The 21,908-nt window shown below is 35.4% G+C and overlaps 2 protein-coding genes across 23 annotated transcripts in view; one reads left to right on the forward strand and one right to left on the reverse strand.

Annotated features, from left to right (window-relative positions):
- Positions 1–241: 241 nt before the first annotated feature.
- Positions 242–12,374, forward strand: Klc (kinesin light chain). 10 transcript variants are annotated; one of them, XM_069120646.1, is made up of 9 exons: positions 242–619; positions 754–843; positions 6,223–6,589; positions 6,958–7,123; positions 7,402–8,117; positions 8,199–8,402; positions 8,701–8,820; positions 8,975–9,096; positions 11,891–12,374. In XM_069120646.1, the coding sequence occupies exons 3-9, from the start codon at positions 6,248–6,250 to the stop codon at positions 11,967–11,969; spliced, it is 1,749 nt and encodes a 582-aa protein (XP_068976747.1). In that variant the 5' UTR covers positions 242–619; positions 754–843; positions 6,223–6,247; the 3' UTR covers positions 11,970–12,374. The 10 variants fall into 10 exon arrangements, with proteins under 10 accessions (XP_068976747.1, XP_068976743.1, XP_068976744.1 ...); XM_069120642.1 differs by lacking the exons at positions 242–619; positions 754–843 and adding an exon at positions 3,729–4,050 and having other exon boundaries at positions 8,704–8,820; XM_069120643.1 differs by lacking the exons at positions 242–619; positions 754–843 and adding an exon at positions 3,729–4,050 and having other exon boundaries at positions 6,958–7,117.
- Positions 12,375–16,769: 4,395 nt separating this feature from the next.
- spri (Src homology 2 domain-containing protein sprint) overlaps positions 16,770–21,908 on the reverse strand; it is a 211,924-nt gene continuing 206,785 nt past the window's right edge. For all 13 annotated transcript variants that reach the window (XM_069120631.1, XM_069120630.1, XM_069120629.1 and 10 more), the window contains 5 exons: positions 20,566–21,026; positions 19,872–20,003; positions 19,483–19,725; positions 19,038–19,230; positions 16,770–18,601 (listed from right to left, as the gene is read on the reverse strand). In XM_069120631.1, coding sequence (XP_068976732.1) covers positions 18,498–18,601; positions 19,038–19,230; positions 19,483–19,725; positions 19,872–20,003; positions 20,566–21,026 — 1,133 coding nt within the window. In that variant the 3' untranslated portion in view covers positions 16,770–18,497. The remainder of the gene's footprint in view (positions 18,602–19,037; positions 19,231–19,482; positions 19,726–19,871; positions 20,004–20,565; positions 21,027–21,908) is intronic.

The following is a 21,908-nucleotide window of genomic DNA, read 5'->3' on the forward strand; positions in this document are numbered from 1 at the left end:
ATCCATATCTCTGTTCTTTATCGTAGCTAAATTGTTAATAATTCACGCCAAAAAATTGCATATTTTATTGAGCGAAACGTCAATTCCTACTAGATGAGTTATATTATATCTAAATCGTTTACAACGAACGAATTAATGATACGGTATGTAAAAGGAAACCAATTTTACAATACGATGTCGCTTCATAGAAACCGACGAATTTCAGAAAATTCCAGTAACTGGCGCTGCGATCGAACAGAGTCGCTTCAATCGCGTTTTTATAATTGACTGACTGTCGACGTACATTCTGGATATTTTGTCGTCAATTTATTCGTTCTAAGGAACGCATTTTATATTTATACGGGATTTGACGGTAGTCTACATTATTATCAGAGTGTAGACTACGCTTAATGGCTGTTTATTCAACATTCGGACTGTAAAATATGTGGTTATTGTACTTTTATTAACTTATACTTGGTCCACGCCATCTTAGTCTGTCATCAAACGTGCAGAAATAAAGTTTAGTGCCTCTTTTCTCGTGTTCCTTCTTGCCGGTGGAGACGATTTCTAAACGAGAGTTCAATCAACTATTCCTTCGTATCGTGAGCATCGTTTTACAGTGAATCCGCGACCGAAATCGGTGAGTGGAATCCACTTTTTTCAACATTATCGTCGCCGTGAATCATTGTACATCGTCGTTGCACCGATTGTAAAATATTGTATGAGCTAAATCTATAAGAATCTACGCGTTCAACGTAAAAAATTCTTTTAAAGGTTCGTCGCATCGAGGCATCCTGCCCTTTATTAAGAAAGGGGGATGATACACTGAATAGGGGAGAATTCCTGCGTGGACCGTTCACAAGGGTAAGCTTTCGTTCACCATCAAATTTCCGAATATCTTTTGCGTTTCTGGTCATATGAATAGAGAATATAATCAGACTCCTCGGTTTTAAATTGCCACGCCTTCGATAGGCGGTTACAACCGGAAGCAAATGATGTTAATTTGTTTCCGTAAGATTCTGCGGAACCATGACAGAAAACCAGTGACCATGACGATGATTGTAATGATAATTATCCCTATTCTGGTACACTTAGAAAGGAGCGCGTTTCATTGGATTTTCACTAATTCGTTAAAAGGAGTCAAAGTTGTTGCGTTAAGAAAAATGATTTGGTGTCATGTATCATTCGGTTCTGTTATGTATTCTATGCGTATCGTTACATAAATGAATGTACGTAGATAAGCAAAGATTAACCGTAGAATACCGGATAAGTGGAGATAGGATTAACAGTATATCAATCAATTTTTTTAAAAATTGATTTATCTTTTTTGTTTGTAAATATTCTTCCGTGAACTTTTTATCTATTCTATGTGAAGTTATTGAACATCTAAAGGTAAAGAAACTAGCACAGGTGTTCAATTGACTGTCGTATTATGCAGCCCGAATTCCTAACCTCTAAGAAATTATAAAACTATAGAACAATTCAAAGGAGTGGTTCTATTATTTATTCAGATATTTCAGGAACTCGTATAATGGAGTTTCTAACGTCTTCTATAAATTGTCACCACAATTGGTTATATATGCATGAAGCTTGAAACGAGTATGCAATTGTTATATGATATGAATTTCAATCAGCGATTCAGCCGTTACTCTTTACAAATATAGATCTTCGATTGTTTTACGTTGTGACGACCATTTGTAGTTGAAAATTTCATTATCCTACCTGTACTGTCACTGACCTCTTTCTGCTGTACTTTCGAAAATACGATGCAAAATTTTACTTATCAAGTTATAGATTTCTAACTACATATGTATCAGTAAATGTGAAATGGAACTGGGTTACTAACGTATGCAACATTTTTTAGACAATTTTAAATTTTTATTTAAAAGTTATTACATTTCATATTTTTCTAGGTTAAAGTTTTTCAGATAAAAATGGCGCTTTGCCATGTAAGATAATTGTATTAAACCTATAGTATATATACGTATTGTTTACCTCATTTTACGTCAAATGCTCACGCACGTGCTCTTCTCAATCCTCTTATCGATTTGTAATACATATACAATATACATATACAATATACATATATACCTTCAACTCGTAAGATATTCCCAAAGGTCAACTCACCAATTGTGACAATATTAACTTTTTTAAGCATTCTCTTTTATCCTATTTCCGATAATATGCCTTTATATTTGCATCGATATGTTTTTATAAAAGATAAAATTTCTAACAAGAAATGAGCGTGAATGTTCAATAAATCGTTGGTCCGACGATAAACGAGGAAGGTTTTGAAGCACTGTATGGTCAATCACGCCACCATATTCTCATAAGCAGGTTCGTCGAATTAAATTCGTGAAAGCAATTTTATGTGTTGGGTAGATACGGTTGCATGTAATACACTTCTCTACGAACGGGCGCGCACATGGTACAGCACTTGTAATGTTCTGTCGTCATGCTATGAGTCATCAGCTACCTCGTCTCTATTCCCCTTGAAGTGAGAAAGATTGCGAAAACTGGCGTTCTATGTGTGCTTCTTACCGGCTCTGCGGAGACTTAAAACATTCCGCAAACTTCAGACAAAATTAATTGGTTCACCAATAATTACCGCCGTTGCTCCGCATCGGCATTTGTTTACATGATATGTATCTACCAGCTCTTCTCATTAATACGATACGCTTTTATGTCTGCACATCACTTTAACACTATTAATTACGAAAGAAAGCCGCGAAGAGAAAAAACTAATTAAAACTCGATAGTTACTTATTAATCGTGCACTTTTCTCAATTGTGCAAAAGTTTAAGATTATCAATCAAACGGAAATTTTTTAATCTCAGAGATAGATAGATATTTTAATTATATTTTTTGAATAATGGTTATTTTAATTCTAGTGTATTTGGGAATTGTAATTGCCAAAAAATATTAATTTAGAGTAAACTATATAAAAAATAAGTGTAGTTAAATACCCTAATAAAAAATAATATTTTACGAAATCTTATTTTAATAACAACAACATTTTTAGAAATTGTGTCGAACAATTTTTGAATATGTTTTTGCTATAATTCTATTAGAAATTAGTTGTTTCATGAAACTGATTCACGTTTCTGAATTCCTTTTCTTCACTGATTCGTATTAGATGATCTCATACATATTTTATAACATTCACATCAAGGTCTTGTTGATTGCAATATTTTGAAAAAGTTTGTGCATCAAAACAAGCAACACCATAAAGAGAATCTCTTAAAATTCGCTTTCATGTACATAACATGTGAAAACTTTTTCTAAGGTTTCTAAGTCGCCGTTATAAAATCAGTAACGACATGATATAAGACTTTTACACTATACTGTGTATCCTGTTTCGTAAAGTGTTCAGACGGGAGGAATGATAAAAGGTGGACGCGGATACGCGTCCCCGTGAAGTGTTAAGTATCATGCACGCGTAGCACCCTCTCTTAGAAGCTTCATTCATCGTACCCTTACGCACCCTCCGGTTATTCCTACTGACCGACTGACGTTTATTTGCGTATGTGGTCGTAACGACGCTAAGCACGAAGCTCTTCTTAACGTAGAAAGACATCATTCATTTTGTTATGCATACCTGGCGTGGACATACCGGTGTCCATGCACGTTCTTCGTGCAGTTGTAGGAACACCCCTGAATTTTGAACGCATGCGCAATCTTTCCATCCCCCTCTGCCCCCGGATGTGTCGGTCTCTCATGCCAGAGGGTGCGAAGCCAAACGTTAGTCCTCAGTAAAGAATTAAACGCGATTCCGCGAGGGTGCTCCCCTTTAGAAATCACATTGCGGGACACATTGTAGTGTATATATATATGTATATTGTACAGATTCTATTTTTATACGATTGAAAAACGAGATAAATGACTTTTTTACAACAGATTCGATTGACTGAGAGTGACAATACAGTCGCGATTGTCCGCGAAGAAACGACAGACAGATCGATATAGTAGAAAGTTAAATTTTTTTTGTATACGGATTAGGTAGGTCCAACAGAGTCCAACATTACCGATGGGTAGAACAGATATGTCAAAAACGCTGAACGCTTATAGAATGTGAGTAGTTCCCCTACTTACGAATCCTTATACCATTTGAATCCATTTTGATCGTTATCTGTACTTTTTCTATTATTTTTTCCATTTTCTTTTCCTATTAACACCAGGCTTACGGTCAGTTATATCTAAGTCGCTACGTTTTTACGTAAACATACCAAGCTCTAATTGCCGCACACTTTCATTAGAAACTTCACGTACGTCTTTTTTGCTCAGTTTTTCAAGCAATACGATCGAATACACGCCGTCGAGGAAATCTTTGCGACTGCATGCGCGAACCACTGAAAATAATTTCCATCGTAAACTGAAGCGCGTTCAGATGTCGCAATATGTCGATGAAGGAAAAAGTGACATGAAAAATTTTGTCATGTGAGCTAATAGAAATCAAACTGATCAATTTCGCCGTTTCCAAAGAATTAAATGTTAACTATGTATTCTAATATTAAAATTAAGAAATTTTCAAAAAATCGAGTCGATCAGTTTTTATTTTGAGTGATTCGATGTGTCACTGGTTCTATTGTGTACATATTAGCTGCGACATTCACTTTCCCTGTTGATATCCTATAATGCAGGTTTCGTAAAAAATCAATGTATCGACCCGAGACTTTCGTGCTTTCCTCACCACGCTTCCTGCTCGCTTATGCTGGAAAGTCGATTCACAAAGATTATCATGTTGGTAACTAAGAATGTTATTACCTTTCTACGTCATAAGTCCTTGGACAAATCAATTGATCGGAAGTAGCTGTCAATGTCGAAAGAGTGAAATAGTATTACTCAAGTACATTTGTTAAACGATACAGTGTTTCATTTCGTATGGTGAGGTCAAGGCTTGTTTGGAAGGACGATTGCACGAGGTCAAGGTTTACAAGTGCAGAACCCTGAAATCCTGATCCGGCCGCGATCACGTCAATCATTTCTTTATGTTTTTTCGCTAACACATATTTCTTCCGATTTGTTTTTATCGATTGGCAACGGCGTTTCGAATTCTGCTCTTCCCTCGTGAATTTCACCATCTTTCTCTATACACCTATATATATTCTGTCGCATTAAAAGAGCACGCCATGGTTGTTGCGTTTGCGCAGAACTACGGAGCCATTGATTTCGCTTGTGTTTTAACGCGGTCGTGACATGGGGTGAGTTTTCTATCGAAAACTTTGCCTGTCTGCAATTAATTTTACTCTGTCGTCGTGTCGTTACCTGATTCTTCGCGCGAATATTCCTCCCGTTAATAATAATCGTATGTGTAATGCGTAAGAGTTTTTGATAATTTTCTCTTCTTGGTAATTCACTTTTACTCGGTACATTGGTGTCGCATAGAAGAAGCGCCGCGGCAATTGCGCCTGCGCGTATATATTAAACCATTGATTTCTGTGGATTTAACGTGGCCCTGACATGGGGTAAGTTTTTATTCGAATTAATTTTAGAGTAATCGACGTTCGAGTATTTCGAAAAATGTTTTAAGTCGTCATGATCGGCGATTGGATCACTGAGATTGTATATTTATTTTATTTTAAAATAAAACCGTTCTACCAGCTTAAGTCCGAAAACATTCTCTGTACGTACCAATGCCGGATACGTTCTGCTTGCCTGGACTGAAATACTTCACGATGCCTATTTTTGATTGCGGTTAATTATTGGCGCGTAAAGCAAGTCGTTCCAAATACCGCTTACTTCTGTTTTACCTTTTTCTTTATGCTTTCTGCCTTGGTTACGAGAACCAGAGGTCTATGCAAAATAGAGTCTTGTTATCATTGCGTATTTATCATTGTAATAAACGTATTTTATGATGTTTACGTTGATGCTAATATAAATTCTACATTTCATTATATAACCTTTTTAATACTGGAACCGATAACGAAAACATAACAAAATTTGTTTAGAGACAAAGAGAAATTAGAAGCAACGATATATGAAAACAAGCCTCTATCTATATACTTTATAGAAAGAATTACAGAAAATGATTTCAAAATGTGTCGTTTGGAAATTTCTAAAATATCTGTAAAGAATTATAAATTGGTTCTACTATATTAATTAAAAACGATACTTTAACGCGAATTGAATTAATATTTAAAATAAACTCGTTATATTGAATTTTAAATTTAAGTCATTGTGTGGAATTTTAATGTTCCTCTTTCAGCTGAATTTTCGTTATAATTCTACTTTTTCAATTTTTAGCAAAAAAATAGAAAATATTGGTAGAATGACGGCCATGACGCAGGAAGAAATTATGGCTGGTGCCAGAATTGTATCCCAGGGTCTGGAAGCCCTCCGTGTTGAACACGGCGGACTCCTACAAGCCCTACAGACCCAGGATGCACCAGTCGCGAGAGACAAAGCTAGCTTGCTATCGAAGAACATTGAGATGATAGAGTTGGGCCTTGGTGAAGCACAGGTCATGATGGCACTTGCAAATCATTTACAAATGGTAGAGGCTGAGAAACAAAAGCTTAGAACGCAAGTGAGAAGGTTGTGCCAAGAGAATGCCTGGTTAAGGGATGAATTGGCTGGAACGCAACAAAAGTTGCAAGCCAGTCAGCAAGCAGTAAGTAGTCAAATGTAAAGTAGATGATAAGAATGAGAACCAGGTGTCGAAGCTAGGCTATCGATTACGCGTAATTGCGGAACTACATCTGGAGATCTAAAATTGCACAAGTTTATTCTTCTCCTTAACTTACCGTATTGTAAGAAATTCCACAAAGATGACATCAACAAAGAGTTGCACATATGTATATGTAAATATATATAATATACTGATAGAAATGGTAGATCTTTTGACGCTATCCTGCATCGAATTGCTGCGATTATATTGCGGGAATTATTCGAGCTTATGTATATAGATTATATATACAAAGATATTACATATAGAGAAATATGTAGTTTAAGAGACTAAAATATTTCTTATTTTACTAGCTAGTCCAATTGGAAGAACAGAAGAAACACCTAGATTTCATGGAAAGCATGAAGCAATATGATCCTGATCCTTCTGCGGATGATGAAAATGCAAAAGACCGGCCACCAGATGATCCTGTGGTTGATCTATTCCCCGATGATGATGCGGACGACCGAAATAGTAAGTGTACGTTCGTTTTCTCTCTCTTTTTTATCAAGCATCTTTTTTAGGTGCTTCAATTTTCTCTTAAGTCTGTGTGAATAACACAAAGGGATTTTACTGAAATTATTTTGTAATTTTCTCCATTAGATTCGAAGATACTTCATCCAATGTATAAGAGTACAAGGTAGCTTCGTTTCAAGTTGTGTTACTGTTTACGAACACTTTAGTAAGGTTTCGTATTCGCACAGGCTTAAGCCACCGATAAGGACCACTTTTTGCAATGTTCGCCATTTTTATTGCAGCGATATTACCGACACCGCCTTCGCAATTTGCACAACAAGTGAACGCTGGATACGAGATACCCGCGCGCTTGCGTACACTGCACAATTTGGTTATACAGTACGCCAGCCAAGGCCGTTACGAGGTGGCCGTTCCTCTCTGTAAACAGGCGCTGGAAGATCTGGAAAAGACTTCTGGTCACGATCATCCTGACGTCGCTACGATGTTGAATATCCTTGCTTTAGTATATAGGGATCAAAATAAATATAAAGAAGCAGCGAACTTGTTGAACGATGCCTTGGCTATTCGTGAAAAGACGCTCGGTGAAAATCACCCTGCAGTCGCTGCCACGTTGAACAACTTGGCCGTTTTATATGGAAAACGAGGCAAATACAAGGAGGCTGAGCCGTTGTGCAAACGTGCTCTTGATATCCGAGAAAAGGTTCTCGGTCGTGACCATCCTGATGTCGCGAAGCAGCTGAATAACCTTGCCTTGCTTTGCCAGAATCAGGGTAAATACGAAGAAGTAGAGCGCTATTACTTGCGAGCGCTGGAGATCTACGAAGGCAAACTTGGACCGGACGATCCTAATGTCGCGAAGACGAAAAATAATTTGGCATCGTGTTACTTGAAACAAGGAAAGTACAAGGATGCGGAAGTTTTGTACAAACAAGTATTAACTAGAGCACACGAGAAAGAGTTTGGTGCTATTGCTGGCGATAACAAACCAATCTGGCAGGTAAGAATGCCTTCGGTGGTTTTAAGAATGATATTTGGGATATAAGTGCCTGTGACATTATGGAAAACGTTTCTATTTCAGGTTGCTGAAGAAAGAGAGGAGAATAAACATAGAAATAAGGAGAATGCTCCATATGGAGAATATGGAGGTTGGCACAAAGCTGCTAAAGTAGACTCACCTACAGTCACGACTACTCTAAAGAATCTTGGTGCGTTATATCGAAGACAAGGAAAATATGAAGCAGCCGAAACTCTAGAAGATTGCGCTCTTAGGTCACGAAAAGAGGTAAGTTCAATAATTGCTTGGATATAAAATCTGAACCGAGTGTAGATATTTTTACTTTTATTGTAATAGTACTTGAATAGTACAGTAAAAGAGATTGAAAGAATAGAAAAATATAAAATATAAACAAAATTTTCGCGGTGTGAAAATGAATTAGACGAATATAATTTCTCTCTAATATACGGTATTAAAGTGATTAAATTTTATAGAAGATAGATTGTATCGTTAAAAGTATTACAATTACTTCGACTAAAAAAAATTGCAGGCATTTGTTACTTAAGTTTTTTCGTTTAATTTGAAGCAGACATTGGAGTTCGTGAAGCAAGGGAAAGTCGCGCAAATTTTAGGGGAAGAAAAAGGGTCGACGAGACGCGGTTCGCGATCCAGTTTAGCCAACAGCGAACACGAGCAACACGACGAGGTAAGTTGTGTCGGATACAAGAAAGAAATATTTTAGTTGCACTGCATGTTGTAGCACACGATTAGTCGTCTACTATCCTTTTCTTCTTTCTTTTTGTTCTTTTTTCGTTATCCGGCCCGTTCTGATGAATTGGCGACACAACACACAATCACAGGGCTCGCTGCCGCTGGTACAAAGGGCGCTACATGAAGGACAGTCTGGCCACAACGACGCTAGTCCTAACAAACCCGGTTTTAAAAACAAGATCTTCCAAGCTTTCGGGATTCACTCTTCCACGTAGGATATTCTTCGTCTGTAGTATTGCCTGTCGTTCGATTTATGCCCAGTCGCATGGTGATTTTCGGTGTATACCGCATCGAAAAGTCTATACTTCTAGAACGAGAAAGAATTATTTAAAGAAAGCGTACTATTGTTTGGGAGAAGTTATATTTAGGTATTCGTTTTTAAATTCCACGATAGTGTAATCCAAATACGCTGAGGAATTTGCGATCTTTTGGAAACTATCTTAAACGATTCCTCTTAAATGCAAGCATTTATAGGAATTTATAGTAGTTTGGACGTAGGTATGGGCCTTTGGCAATTTTTTGGGCATTTGATATACTGTTTTTTCTCGCAGCCAGATATCCCCAATTGACAATGACGACAGCACATCATAACTGCACATTCTTTTATTACATTTACTATACGAGTATTTCTATAATCCTTCGATGCTATTTCCATTTGTAACTCTTTTCTTATCTGGGAAAGTATCGCGTAGAAAAAGTATACAGTCTTTTATAAATTACTTCCACTTGTAAGCTGTGATAACGATGCCCTTTCACTTCACGTTAATTTCTCTGTGTGTTTTTTCGTCGTATTCTGCCTTTTAAACAAAAATATCGAAGATATTTGTATTCCGTACTTTTTAAAGACAAGCGAATCAATTGAAATTCGATGGATAGGTGCTTTTCTACAAAGCATTTTATTTTTATCACATCGCATTATTTATCTATAATTATTATTATTAACTGTTTTAAACTTTTTACGCTTGTATCATACACAATCGTATAGAAAGTAATTAGAATAAATCAATAAGCTTCCAGAGACAATTATTTTCGTAGTGAAACTACTACGACTATTTTATCATGTAAGCCAGAACACCGTGAAACTACGCACACGGATTACAAGTAGTGAATTCTAGCAGCGGCTTTTGCTTAACTATATAGTTCAGTATAGATTTGCAAAGGTGACAATTTCACGATGATCAATGTGTAGAGAAAATTAATAATAATCAATCTAACGATTTGCAGTTCAACGTGCGAAGAATTATTTTTTGTAACAGGTTGTTCTTGCGATATTCTCGTATACGTAATCTGTTCTTAATTTTTAATACCAGAAAACAGTCTTCTTCAAGCCTCAGATGACTCGTGTCAATAGTTTACATTCATTTTTCACTTATTATAATTAACACGAATTTTATATTTTTCTCGTTTTATTATATAACGAAGAGGAATTCTTCATCTTGCTTAGGATTACACTTGACTGTATCCTATAGTTTTAACACGATGTGAGGTGTCTCGAAGTTTCCCCATAAGTGTTTTAATATTTTTCTTCGTCGGAAAGTATTCTCTGTATACACTACATATTTACGTATATACGTATGTTATTATTTTCAAACTATCCTCATTTGTATAACAAATGACGACTATATTTTAAAAAGAAGATCTCAAGAGCCTGCGTTTCTTATTCTCGTTCGGGGCACCTTGTATCATCCCTCACTTTTTTTTAAATTAATCTCCAACTACATTTCTAGACTTTGAACTTTCTATTCAAAAGGGAAAGAAGGATAAACGAATAAAGATATCCTATTATTATTCGACCATATGGTACAATGTTTCTGAACTCGTGATTAATTATTACGAAAGCTGGATTATTTAATATAAGTAGTGCCTTGAGACTTTAACGAGCGAGCGAATAAATTATTTTTTAACTGAACATGGTTGTTACTCGACTATATATGGGATTGTCGTGTATCATGGGGTATATCCTTATCATATTCTGTGTCTGTGTTCCTTTTTCTTTATTTGTCATATAACCAAATCATGTAGGAACCTTTGTATGAAACCAAGAATGCGTATGTAACAGGTTTGCATTATTAATTCTCCTCGCACGCCATTTGTGTTTCTTAACCATCATTGTTATCAGTCGTTTTTTCGATATTTGCGTTGTCGTTTTGTTTCGCTTTGATTTGAGTACTCTGCGGGCCGGGACTTAGATAAAAGGATGTCACTCTGGAGTACGATTTCGTCTGGACAGCAAAATACCGGGGCGAAACTAGACCGGGTTTCTGTAGCAGGTGCGTATTTGTAGATTTTGTAGAACAATTTTTAATTTTTTTTTTTTGTTTATTTTTTTTATTTTCTATCCCTGATGTTTCATGTCGATGCACAGACAAGTCTTTTTATCGTTATTAATTTTTTTTGTGTCATTATCGACCACCACGCATACCATCGTTCGACTCACCTCTGTTCCTTTGTTTTTTTTTTTATAGACATTGCCACAGTGCAGACTATGTTTTGTTTTTAATCGTAACAAGATCACGATCGAGAATCATCATTCTGTGTCGTGGCGATTAATTACTGCTCCTTTTATGTAAAACCCGTAGCTAGCATGGGAAAATGTAACATTTGGCTTGTGTATATACTCGAAACCACCCCTTGTACGAGCAGTAATTAATTATTGTAAATGTCATGTTGATACTTGATATCGAGTTTTGGCTTGTCATGGTACATACGAATTAATATTATTTCTTTTTCCAGCTTCTGTAACGATTTTGTCAGAGTTTCATACAGATCTTGTGTCTTTGGTAGAAAATTTTTATTATTTTTCATGTTTTTTTTTTTTTTTCGAAATTCTTTCAGTTTATCACTGAATCAGTAGCCACCAGTCGAAAGTTTCCGAAATTTTTTAACATTTAGCCTTCTAGATTCCATTGTCAGAAGGAAATAAGTTGCATTTTGAAGGCACGAGATCCTTGGGATTTTTTTTTTAACTGATTTCTTTAGAAAACCGTCGTCCTCTTTTGTTTCAGGAACGGAAGTATTACGTTCGTGCGCAGTAAAGGGATACCACATAAGAGAGCTATACGCGAAACGATAACGCCAGGATGATAAAAGGGCTCTGCATTGTTTAGTTGAAACATTGACTGATGTCCATTCTATCTGAATCGTTTAACGTATAACAGCACATTCCAGCTGCTTTTCTCGATCAATCAGACGCACCGTAAAAAAGAAGTACTTCATGTTGCTGTTCGTGCTCGACACACGGGACGAATTATTATGGCTTTGTGCTAGCGACTGATCGTTTTGGAATAGAAAAAGGAAAGGAAAGAAACACAATGTCTGCAAGGCGAATTGGTCTATCTTGCTTTGAACGTGCATCTGAATCAAAATTCCAATTCAAGTTAATCATATTTCTTTGCGTTCTATGTCTTTTCACTCGAATAACAGAAGAGATTCGTTGCTACAAACTTACATTGACCTAACAGAAAGAAATAAATACCGCGATGTATTCAATTCTTTTCTCGTATTGTACAGAAAAAGCGACGGACAGTTTTCTTCTTAGACACTATACGTCCATACTTGCATCTACATGCATCTAATCAGGCCGTACACGCGTATACATATCCCTTTCGTTAATCACTATTATCATATTCGAAGTAACATGACAACGTGTAATCATTCCACGAGCTCTAGCTTTTTTCGATCGACGCTCGGATAAAATCCGAAGAAAAAGTGCAGTCACATTTAAACATAGGGGGAACATTTGTATGTCGCTTAGCATTATTGAATGTATTCTTACACACACAGAGACACACATACACCGTGCACGTTAGAATAATGCGAGTATATTCATCGTCATATTAATGATTGTAACAAGATAGAAGGGGGAGAACCGCGCTTTCCCTTTCGTTTCTGTCTCAGAGTTCAGTTATGCAGATGCTAACGTGTAAACAGTATAGAGGAAAGAGCCAATCTGACTGGCGACGTTTGATTTCTCTATCCTATTTATAATTGTACACTTAAGTACTTACGTATTCGCAGATATTTAATTTATTCTCTATGCGTTCGATATGATATGTTGTATTATAAGATCGTGATTATTTAAATTATTTCGAAGAGGAAGAAACGCGGGAAATTTTATTGTTCTTCTTTTTCCTTGGAGCTATTTTTATTGGGACGAGGATATCTTTTTAGCAAAATTTATGTATCGCCCTGAATATCGTGTTATTGGTTTCAAAAGTCAAGAATCGTATATTGTAACCGGCTGTGAATTAGAAATTGAGTCTGAAAAATCCTTTGATCGATGAGCAGTCACGACGACGTAGAATGATGATCGTTTGAATTAGTCGAGTCCTTACGGTAGATATAAGCTTTATTCGAGTTAAGAACCTCACGTTTTTGTTTAGCGTTGCCATTTCGTACAGATTTCACACAACATGTATCGCTTAACTCTTTCATTACAAAACCAGTTGCTATAATGACTGATTACTGTATGTATTCAGTCGCAATGGTGATTATAGTTTACTCTATAGTCACACGGCGAACAGAATTATACTAACAAGCATGGAAATCATTGTCGCGAATATTTAATAATTAATCTATGTTGTACAGAGTAATTATAGTTGCTTTCATGGCTGCATGGAATGCAACTATAATTATACTTATATAGAAATATTACGGAACAAAGTAGCGAATGTAATCTATTATGAGATATTTTCATCAATGCATGATGACAACGAATGATGATATATATATATATATCTATATACACATATAGTAATGAATTATTACTATATTATTATAATACTTGTTGTATCACAGTAACGTATCCAATCGAAGAAAAAGAGCAACTTTTACACAGTGGCTATTTGCTTGTTAAACACACTTTCAAATTTGCTTGTTATAAACTCTCTTCGCATGTGTAAAAATGTTGAATAACTAAGAAAGAGTTATAAAAAAAAAAAAAGAAGAAGAATCTTTCGAAATAGAAAAAGAAATTTGCTTTATCGCAAAATCATTATAACGTGAGTTCCATTGGACTGGCCTAGTTCAAAAGATTCAGGATTACACTCCGAATATCTGGTGTATAGGAATCATTTACAGTCGTAGCGACGATACGATGGTTTTTCGTTTTTCGAATTCATGCAATTTTCCGGTGACAAGGCGAGATTTCATTTTTTTATTCGAGACTGCGGAATACAACCTCGGTGTTTAGTCCTGCGTTCATCGATGATGATTCTTAGTCGTTTTTTAAATAATCATTATTTCCTGTTTATCGTTAATTTCACTTCATTTTCGTACTACATCGTTTTTCATTTGATTTTCATGTGTGCTCTTCTCATTATCCCGGAAAGAAACATGCATTTAATGATATACACTATTACATTATGCGCCTGAGAGCTTGAAGGCCTAGAATTAGTAGTTTTTATTCTGCTTTGGGTTTTATTTTTCACCTTTTCACAATTGTTCTTAACGTAAACAATTCTGCCGGCTTCTCTGTATTTTAACTAGCATGTAGCGTATTCAAGACACAATTTTTTTTTACGATTCACCAGCTGGGTTTTAACGATATTTTTAAGTGCAATCTAAGTGCAATCGAATTAAAATTGTTTCTATATGTTTAATATAGAAACTGGCACTATATATTTACATATTCGGCTTAATTTTTATCCTTTAGTTAAACTTGATTGTTTGTATGAAGTGTAACTTCAACTGTTGGTTAAATTAGGTCAGATTTTGAAATAATTTTGATTTTTAAAATCATTTTGTTAAATCTTGTTTGATATTCATTTGTAATATATGTTCAGCTTTTGGTAAGCGGTAAAAGACAGCTGTAATTTTTAATCGCTTAAATCTACGATTTTATTATTTATTAGATATTTTAGTAAGTTTTATTTTGGCATAGAAGGGAACACTGTTTTATTTTTATCTTAAGAAAATTTATCTTCTGTCTCGAGTTTTGCGTGGGCCGTAGATCAACGTCGATCGATCTACTTCTTCATAGTCGAGAAATAGATGTGATACAATATTAGGAATAAGGTTTTTAGTCTTCACTTATTGTCGGAAGTAGTCGCTTTATTCTATAAATTGTTTAAGGTATTGCAGCTCTCAGGTGCAAGTACTGTTATTTAAATAATGTAAGTTTTGATTTATAATAAATATTTCCACTTGTAATCCTTGTTCATGTGCCTCCTTCGCGTGAAAAGCATCCGACTATTTCTTATCGTAACGAGAATTTCAAAAGATGTGCATTTTTAAGCAACATTGTATTCGTGTTTTCGAATTTTATTAAAATTTCGTTGCTAACAAAGGCTAATTTATTTTCTTTGATTATGTATCTTTTAATCTTCATTCCCCTCTTTGCGTAATTTTTTTGCAATATTCTGCTTGCCCAACCTTCCTAATTTTGTATTAATCGTCAAGAATGATTAATAATTAAATATGAGCGAATTATATATTTTAAGAACAAAATTTATTATTGTTTTATTATAATACGTTTATAGTTATATATAGTTATTTATTATAATTTATTTTACTTAAATAACTTTTACGAATAAAATTATAATATCAAATTCTTCATTCGCTCGTATCTAATTATTATCAGTCATTACTTGTAATTAATGCAAAAATAGGAAAGTAAAATGAGTTTCTATTAAAATTTTACTACGAAGTTCTTCATCCTCTATTTTATTAATCTAATGATACGTGCTTCATTGATTTTAGTAGAAATCCAGGCCTAGATCACGCGTAGGTAACATCGCCACTTCACACGTTGTAGCAATATCACAAGTTGATAAGATTGATCGGTTATTTATAACACTACAACAGTAGCTATAAATACCGACAGTCTGTTCACCGATAATATTTCGTCCGTCATCTTGATTGCCAGACGGCACAAATGCGCGCTCTTATAATACCAAAAAAAAAAAGAAAAAGATTTCGATGCAAATATGACACACATACGTTGCATCGTGTCGGGGCTATTGTTAACCCTGTAATCATCTTTTCCTGGTACAAGTCTGTTTCGTTACTCTTTCGTTATACAATCATTACACTCGCAAGGTAGTGTAAAAACAAAGAGAAAAGAAAATAATTAGATGACGAAGCATTAGTTTCGCTCTGCATACGAAATTTTATTACACAATTATTTGTATACCACATTAGCACTGTTCCATCCACTGTTCGAATTATAGAAAAGTTTTTATTGAGCATACTGTTACACGTTACAATAGTAATCATAATCAGTAATCGTAATAAAGGTGAGAATAATTGATAATAAATGATATTACCTTATCTCTTTTTTTTTGTCAACAAGTAGAAACTATCACGTGAAAAGTTACATCTATAAAAGGGCCATAGAGAGGAGAGAAAAAACGGTATTCTTTTACAAACTTCTGATTTGTATCGGCTTGACTAGCATATTAGAAGCATTAACATTACGGTTAATCGTAATCAATTAGATTCGAAGAGGGCTGGGGGGGGTGGAGGATCGAAAGCACGTTTAATGCAGAGGGATATTATTAATTACGACATTACAGGTATTAAAAATTCGCTTCATAATAAATTAGATACGACATATAAAGGAGAAATGTACATTTATAAATTGCTAATAATTATTATCGTATATTATTACACGTATTTATCGAGGGCTACACATCGTGTTACTTTTCACTTTTTTCTTTTTTCCTTTTTTTTGTTCGTTTTCTTATATAAGACAATACCTAATAACAATTGCAAGGCTGATTTGTACGAGAGTTTCAGTAGCAAAATATTCGCTCCACGATTTACGCTCCAACCCTCATATCTCAACCCCCATACAAATCCCCCAAAAACACAAACATGATCGAACTCTGCTCTGTATTCAATTGCTCATTTCTGGAGAGACAGAGAGAGAGAGAGAGGGAGAGAGTAAGAGATTAATTAGTTCCACAGCCTTTTATAATAATATTAGGTGAGCAAATCAGCCTGGCAGATTCGGAGGAAAGAAGAAGCGACACGCGCGCACGCACACGCGAAAAAAAAGGAAAAATCCGACGAATGATAGTAAAATATTGTGTACAACTTCCCAATAAATATGCGACGTCCGCCTAAAAGTACAGATTGCTTGTATAATCCGCCAACGTCTCGACGAGAAAGTACTTAAAATAGAGTCTAAACTAGCCTTTCGTGTTCTATATATATATAAGTCTAATATTCAATTTGTATTAAAAGGGGTAATCCCGCTATGATTTTTAATCGGTTATACTATAGGCTTGAATCACCCCTAACAGAGGCAATCCAACATATCTCTGATCTCTTTTGACATATAAATAATTCGTACATGGTAAAAATTGATTTTTTGTAACAAGATGTCAACAAAAAGTAATAACGTTAAAAATATAAAAATGAGTGACTGATATAAAGAGTAAGATGGCAGCATCAATCTCATCGATTAATCGTATAAAAATATTTAAAAAATCAATTGATATGCTAAAAATGTTTTTAATAAGAGAATTAAGTAAGTAAGTAATCTGCGGTAAAGTTATTTCGAAAGAAATGTTACAGAGACATTTGGTTGCTCTCTTTTTAGTGATTTCATCCCGTAAAAAACTTAGTGTTCTCTCGTGAAGTAGGTTTCGAGATCGAAGAACAATCATAAAGGATTCAAAACCCTGGTTTCTTGCAGCAAAAAGTGAAGAATTTTCCATTGACTTCCTCGATTCGAAACCTATTTCATCAACGAGACTTAGTAGCTTCGTTATCGAAGAATTTTGCAAAATATCGAATACTGAGTAATACACGATCCTTTATCTCGTATTATTCATGTGTTCATAAATAAGAAACGGTCGTTCGGCGGAAATTTGTTCGAAATCTCGGGTTCAGTGCCAACAAACGAACTGAATCGACCCTCCATTTAGTCGATCCGAAGCTCTAGCACCTGCTTGTAAAGCAAATTCAATCCGATTGAATGCTAATCGCCCGATCGTAAGATCATACTCTGCTTTTTCAGACTCTTTAGCTGCGTTATATGAAATTCTTACTTCGAGATCGTTTCCAGCTACGCATTGCACTACTAGATTGCACTACTATAATCATCACCCTCAGCAGCTAAATGATTCAGACAAATAATAAAATTTCTTTGGACCATCGCGCAGCTAAGAGAAGTCCTTCTTTTTCTTTACATTAATTACTAATTACAAAAAATATGGGCAAGAATTCTATATATCAAAAAGCGACCAATAGAATGATGACGATTGTACTGATTTTAAATACCGGATATGTGGGAATATAGATCTAGATTAACATGATTTACGAATAAAAGTACAAGGTTTAGTAATCGTTTTCCTTAAATTAAACTTTGGTCGCTTTCACTGGACTTTTTTTCGTTTTTACGTCGATCGTTCGAAAGCTGTCTATACCTGGCAGTGTTCAAGTATATTCTAAGAGTTAGATTACCGAAAAGGTTTTTGTGCTGGAAATTGAAAAATTCTTTACGGACTTACATGTAAAATGTGTGAACAATGAGACGATCAAAAGGAAAACACGGTGCTAGCAACGAAACTAACGGTAAGAGTAGAGACAGGTGTTTCAGACTTGTTAGTTTCGCCACCACGAAATCGACATCGTTAACTCTACGAGGTTTTCTGCTCGCGAGGCTTAAGAACTGGTCTTCGGCCAGGCTATCTTCGCGTCGATCCGCTTGTAAGCGAAAAGGCAGTGAGAGAGTTCTTGCGGACACTCGTGGTCACCGAGTAAGGTTTCTGTAAAAGAAAGTAAAAAAAAATCTATGTAATATCTCTTTAATTTATATCACCGTGATAGCACAGGTTAGTAAATGGTAGTTTAATTATAACTGTTTTTTAATTGTTCGATGTTGTAATTCTGTAATTGCTTTTTAATCGTTCTTCAGCTATTTAGCTAATTTCTTAAGTATGTAAATTACGTGCTTAATAATTTATTTTGTGTGTATTTTTCATTAACATGTTATAAATCATATATGTAGTATCCTTAATTAAATGTTTGTAGATAAATTTTTTTTAGCAAAGTTTGTACAAAATTTTATATTCTAAAAATTAATAAGCAAATAATCCATCTAACGATACGAAGGAACAAAATAACAGACGAATGTGTTAATAAAATTGAAATTTCTAACGATGACAATAGAAATTGTACAAATTTGGTAAAACCAGCGTTTACCTTCCCCTTGAACCAGTTTGAACAGTCCATAGTCCTGGGGGTTGGTGCATCTAATCTTATGTGCAAGAATGCGACAGATCTCTCTCGTGTTCATATTCGGTCGCACAGGCAACGTTCTGGTGTTCAGGGATCCATGCAGTTCATCTGGCACTAAGATTCGTAGTACGGATGAACAGTCTGGTGTTCCACAGCCCTGAAACATTCAAATAGCAATTGTTCAACATATACAAATATTTTTATTAATGTATTAATTTAATATATACTAATAGTATAACAGAATATTAATATTAAAATTATAAATAATAACACAGTATATTGATATATCTTCATTGAAATTTAAAGAAGATTAACACTTCTTAAAGTTCTATACTAACATTACACTAAAAAACCATAGAAATTTGATAAATATAATGCTTCAGAGGCCAGCATCAGCCAAGTCACTTACATTTAAAGTGGACATCGTTCCCTGGCTGGACTTGAACGTCTTCAAAACGTGAACTGCGCTGGACAAGGTCGTCAGATAATATCCCCCTTCGCCAGTGAGAAGAGAGGGATGAAGCAAGCCCCACATGTACTCAGCCTCCACTTCAGCGTCCACAACTCTGCCACGAACCAACACCCAAACTAGAAGAGGAAGGAGGTCGTCGGCACCCAGCGCCAGGTGTCTACCAGAATTTGCGTGTTTTACCTGAAAAGCCAATCGCAATAAGCCTTTAAAATTTGCTCGGAATACGATACACATTTATCAATATTACGATAAACATTTAAATTTCGGATTAAACAAGAAGAATCATATTTATTTAAAAACGAGAAGGGGCTCGTAACGCGACTTACAGAGTTGAAAATTGCGGAAAAAGCTGCGAGAAGGTTTTCCAGCTTATCCAAAGGTGAATCCGCCTTCTGAAGACGATCGATGCACTTGAGGATTCGTTCCAAATTGGGCTCCGATGGGGGTATGATCTTTGGCTGTAAACAAAACTATTATTAATATTTATCGATTTTTATTTTAAGCTTAATCGCTTCGATGATATAAACTGTAATCTACTTTAAGAATTTGAGGCCTTCTAGCTACGTATTTCTAGATTCTGATTACTCTAATCTCTAATAGAAGAAACTAGATATGCTAGAAAATCTATATCACGTATAGATAATTACAGTTAGACAAAGATTCGCTATTTTAAAAATCTGCCAAACAGCACTATAATCAAAGCGTATTTCGTCTGCTCTCTTTGAATCAGGAAATAAATCGAAATAAATAAAGTTACTAATCTCGATTTTCACTTTATTCTCTTTTTCAACCCTCCAGAGAGGGAGGAAAAAGCTCCCCTAATCGAGGGAAATAAAAAAGAAACTAAAATATTTAATCTCCACTAAACTACAACAACTACGATCATAGAAGGTAATAATAGCCTTTCCAAACTACCCCTACTGGTAAACTACCCTCACAGGAGAGACTACAAGAATAAACTGTATATTAGAACAACTCCCATTCGGCAGACAATGATCATTTCGACAAACGGTTACTAACTCGAACGCCGAGATCCTGAATGTGTTTCCCTTGGGCGTGTTGAATGCTCTCGGCGAGGGTTTGCAACGAACCGGTGGTCGCGTAATGATCCACAAACAGTCTGTAAACATGTTCCCTGAGCGGTCTAACCACCAGGTTCATCATCACGCCCTCCAAAATCGCGTCCAGATTCAAAAATTCATTCGCCTTCAGCTTCAATCTTTCCTTCTCCACTTCTTTCTCGAACTCCTTTTCGCCGTGTTTCACCAAATAGTTTTTCATTCCAGACATGAACTGTCTCATGTTTCTCATAACCACGTGCGGACTGGCTTCTTTCCCTTCTTTCGTGCATTGGATGAAATTATCGATATTCTGAGAGAAGGTGGTAGTTTTGTCAGCGGCTAGCTGCAAGGCGTACGATCTTATGGTGGAGCCTGTGCCTCCGTTGTCACGATTCCTGAGGGCTTGCAACCTCGGAGGAGCTGTGGAAGAAAGAAAAATTCGATTAGGTTCTTGGTTCTATTAATTGCAGGTTTTTATTCGAACGGGATGTTTATCGTTGGATTATCAAATTTAAGCTTGTTATTAGATTAATTAAATTTTTTATCAAATACGGGGGTAGGCATCGATTAAAATAAATGGATTCAGCGTGAATGATTTCTCCAAATTATTCGATATCTTTTATTGATTTTAAAACGGGGATGATTATTTTATTGCGCGTGGCTTCTAGTTTATTCATACTGATAGCAAGAAACGAAAGACCGTCGATATAAACATTGATTAAAGCATCGATAAAGAGGAATAAACGTTGAAATAGTGGTTTAAATAATAGATAATGAATGAAGGATGAACGTCGATAGAGGAATGCAAATACTCGTACTCCTAGTTCCATACTGTTATTTGACCAATACTGTTATTTAATTTTTTTTAATTCGATATCTTAGCAAATAGGCACGGTATCGCAAAGCGTTGTCTTATCAATGGGGCGCTACTAATGATACGTGGGATTTTGAACTAAGTGAAGTATGTTAAAAACATTACAAACAGACTTTATCCGTACACTATACACATGCTTATAAAGATAGTAAATTGATCTTCTCTCACTATCGGTTAACATCCATGCGATAATTTGTTGGAAAAAAGCTCCTTAAGCTACGCAAACAAAATTTTCTTTGTGTTTTCCGATATACAGCTCTTTCAATACGCTGTTCAAATATTTAAATGTTCAGAAGAGAACGCGTGTGTTTGTTGAAATTTCGAAAATTCAACATTTGGAATATTCGGACGTTGCTAAATTTAAAAACTTGAAATTTGAAATCGCCGCTTACTTTTACACATTGCGATACCATTTTGCAATTTCTTGA

This window comes from Bombus flavifrons, chromosome 9 (assembly GCF_040668555.2).
Source record: "Bombus flavifrons isolate JBK064 chromosome 9, iyBomFlav1_principal, whole genome shotgun sequence".
NCBI classification, from domain to species: Eukaryota; Metazoa; Arthropoda; class Insecta; order Hymenoptera; family Apidae; genus Bombus; species Bombus flavifrons.

Bases quoted from the DNA above. Each gene is read 5' to 3' on its own strand.
- Klc (XM_069120641.1), top strand. From the start codon at position 4,007: ATGGGTAGAACAGATATGTCAAAAACGCTGAACGCTTATAGAAT. The intron at 6,590-6,957 runs GTAAGTAGTCAA...TTATTTTACTAG, and splicing joins TGCAAGCCAGTCAGCAAGCA to CTAGTCCAATTGGAAGAACA. The intron at 7,124-7,401 runs GTACGTTCGTTT...TTTTTATTGCAG, and splicing joins GGACGACCGAAATAGTAAGT to CGATATTACCGACACCGCCT.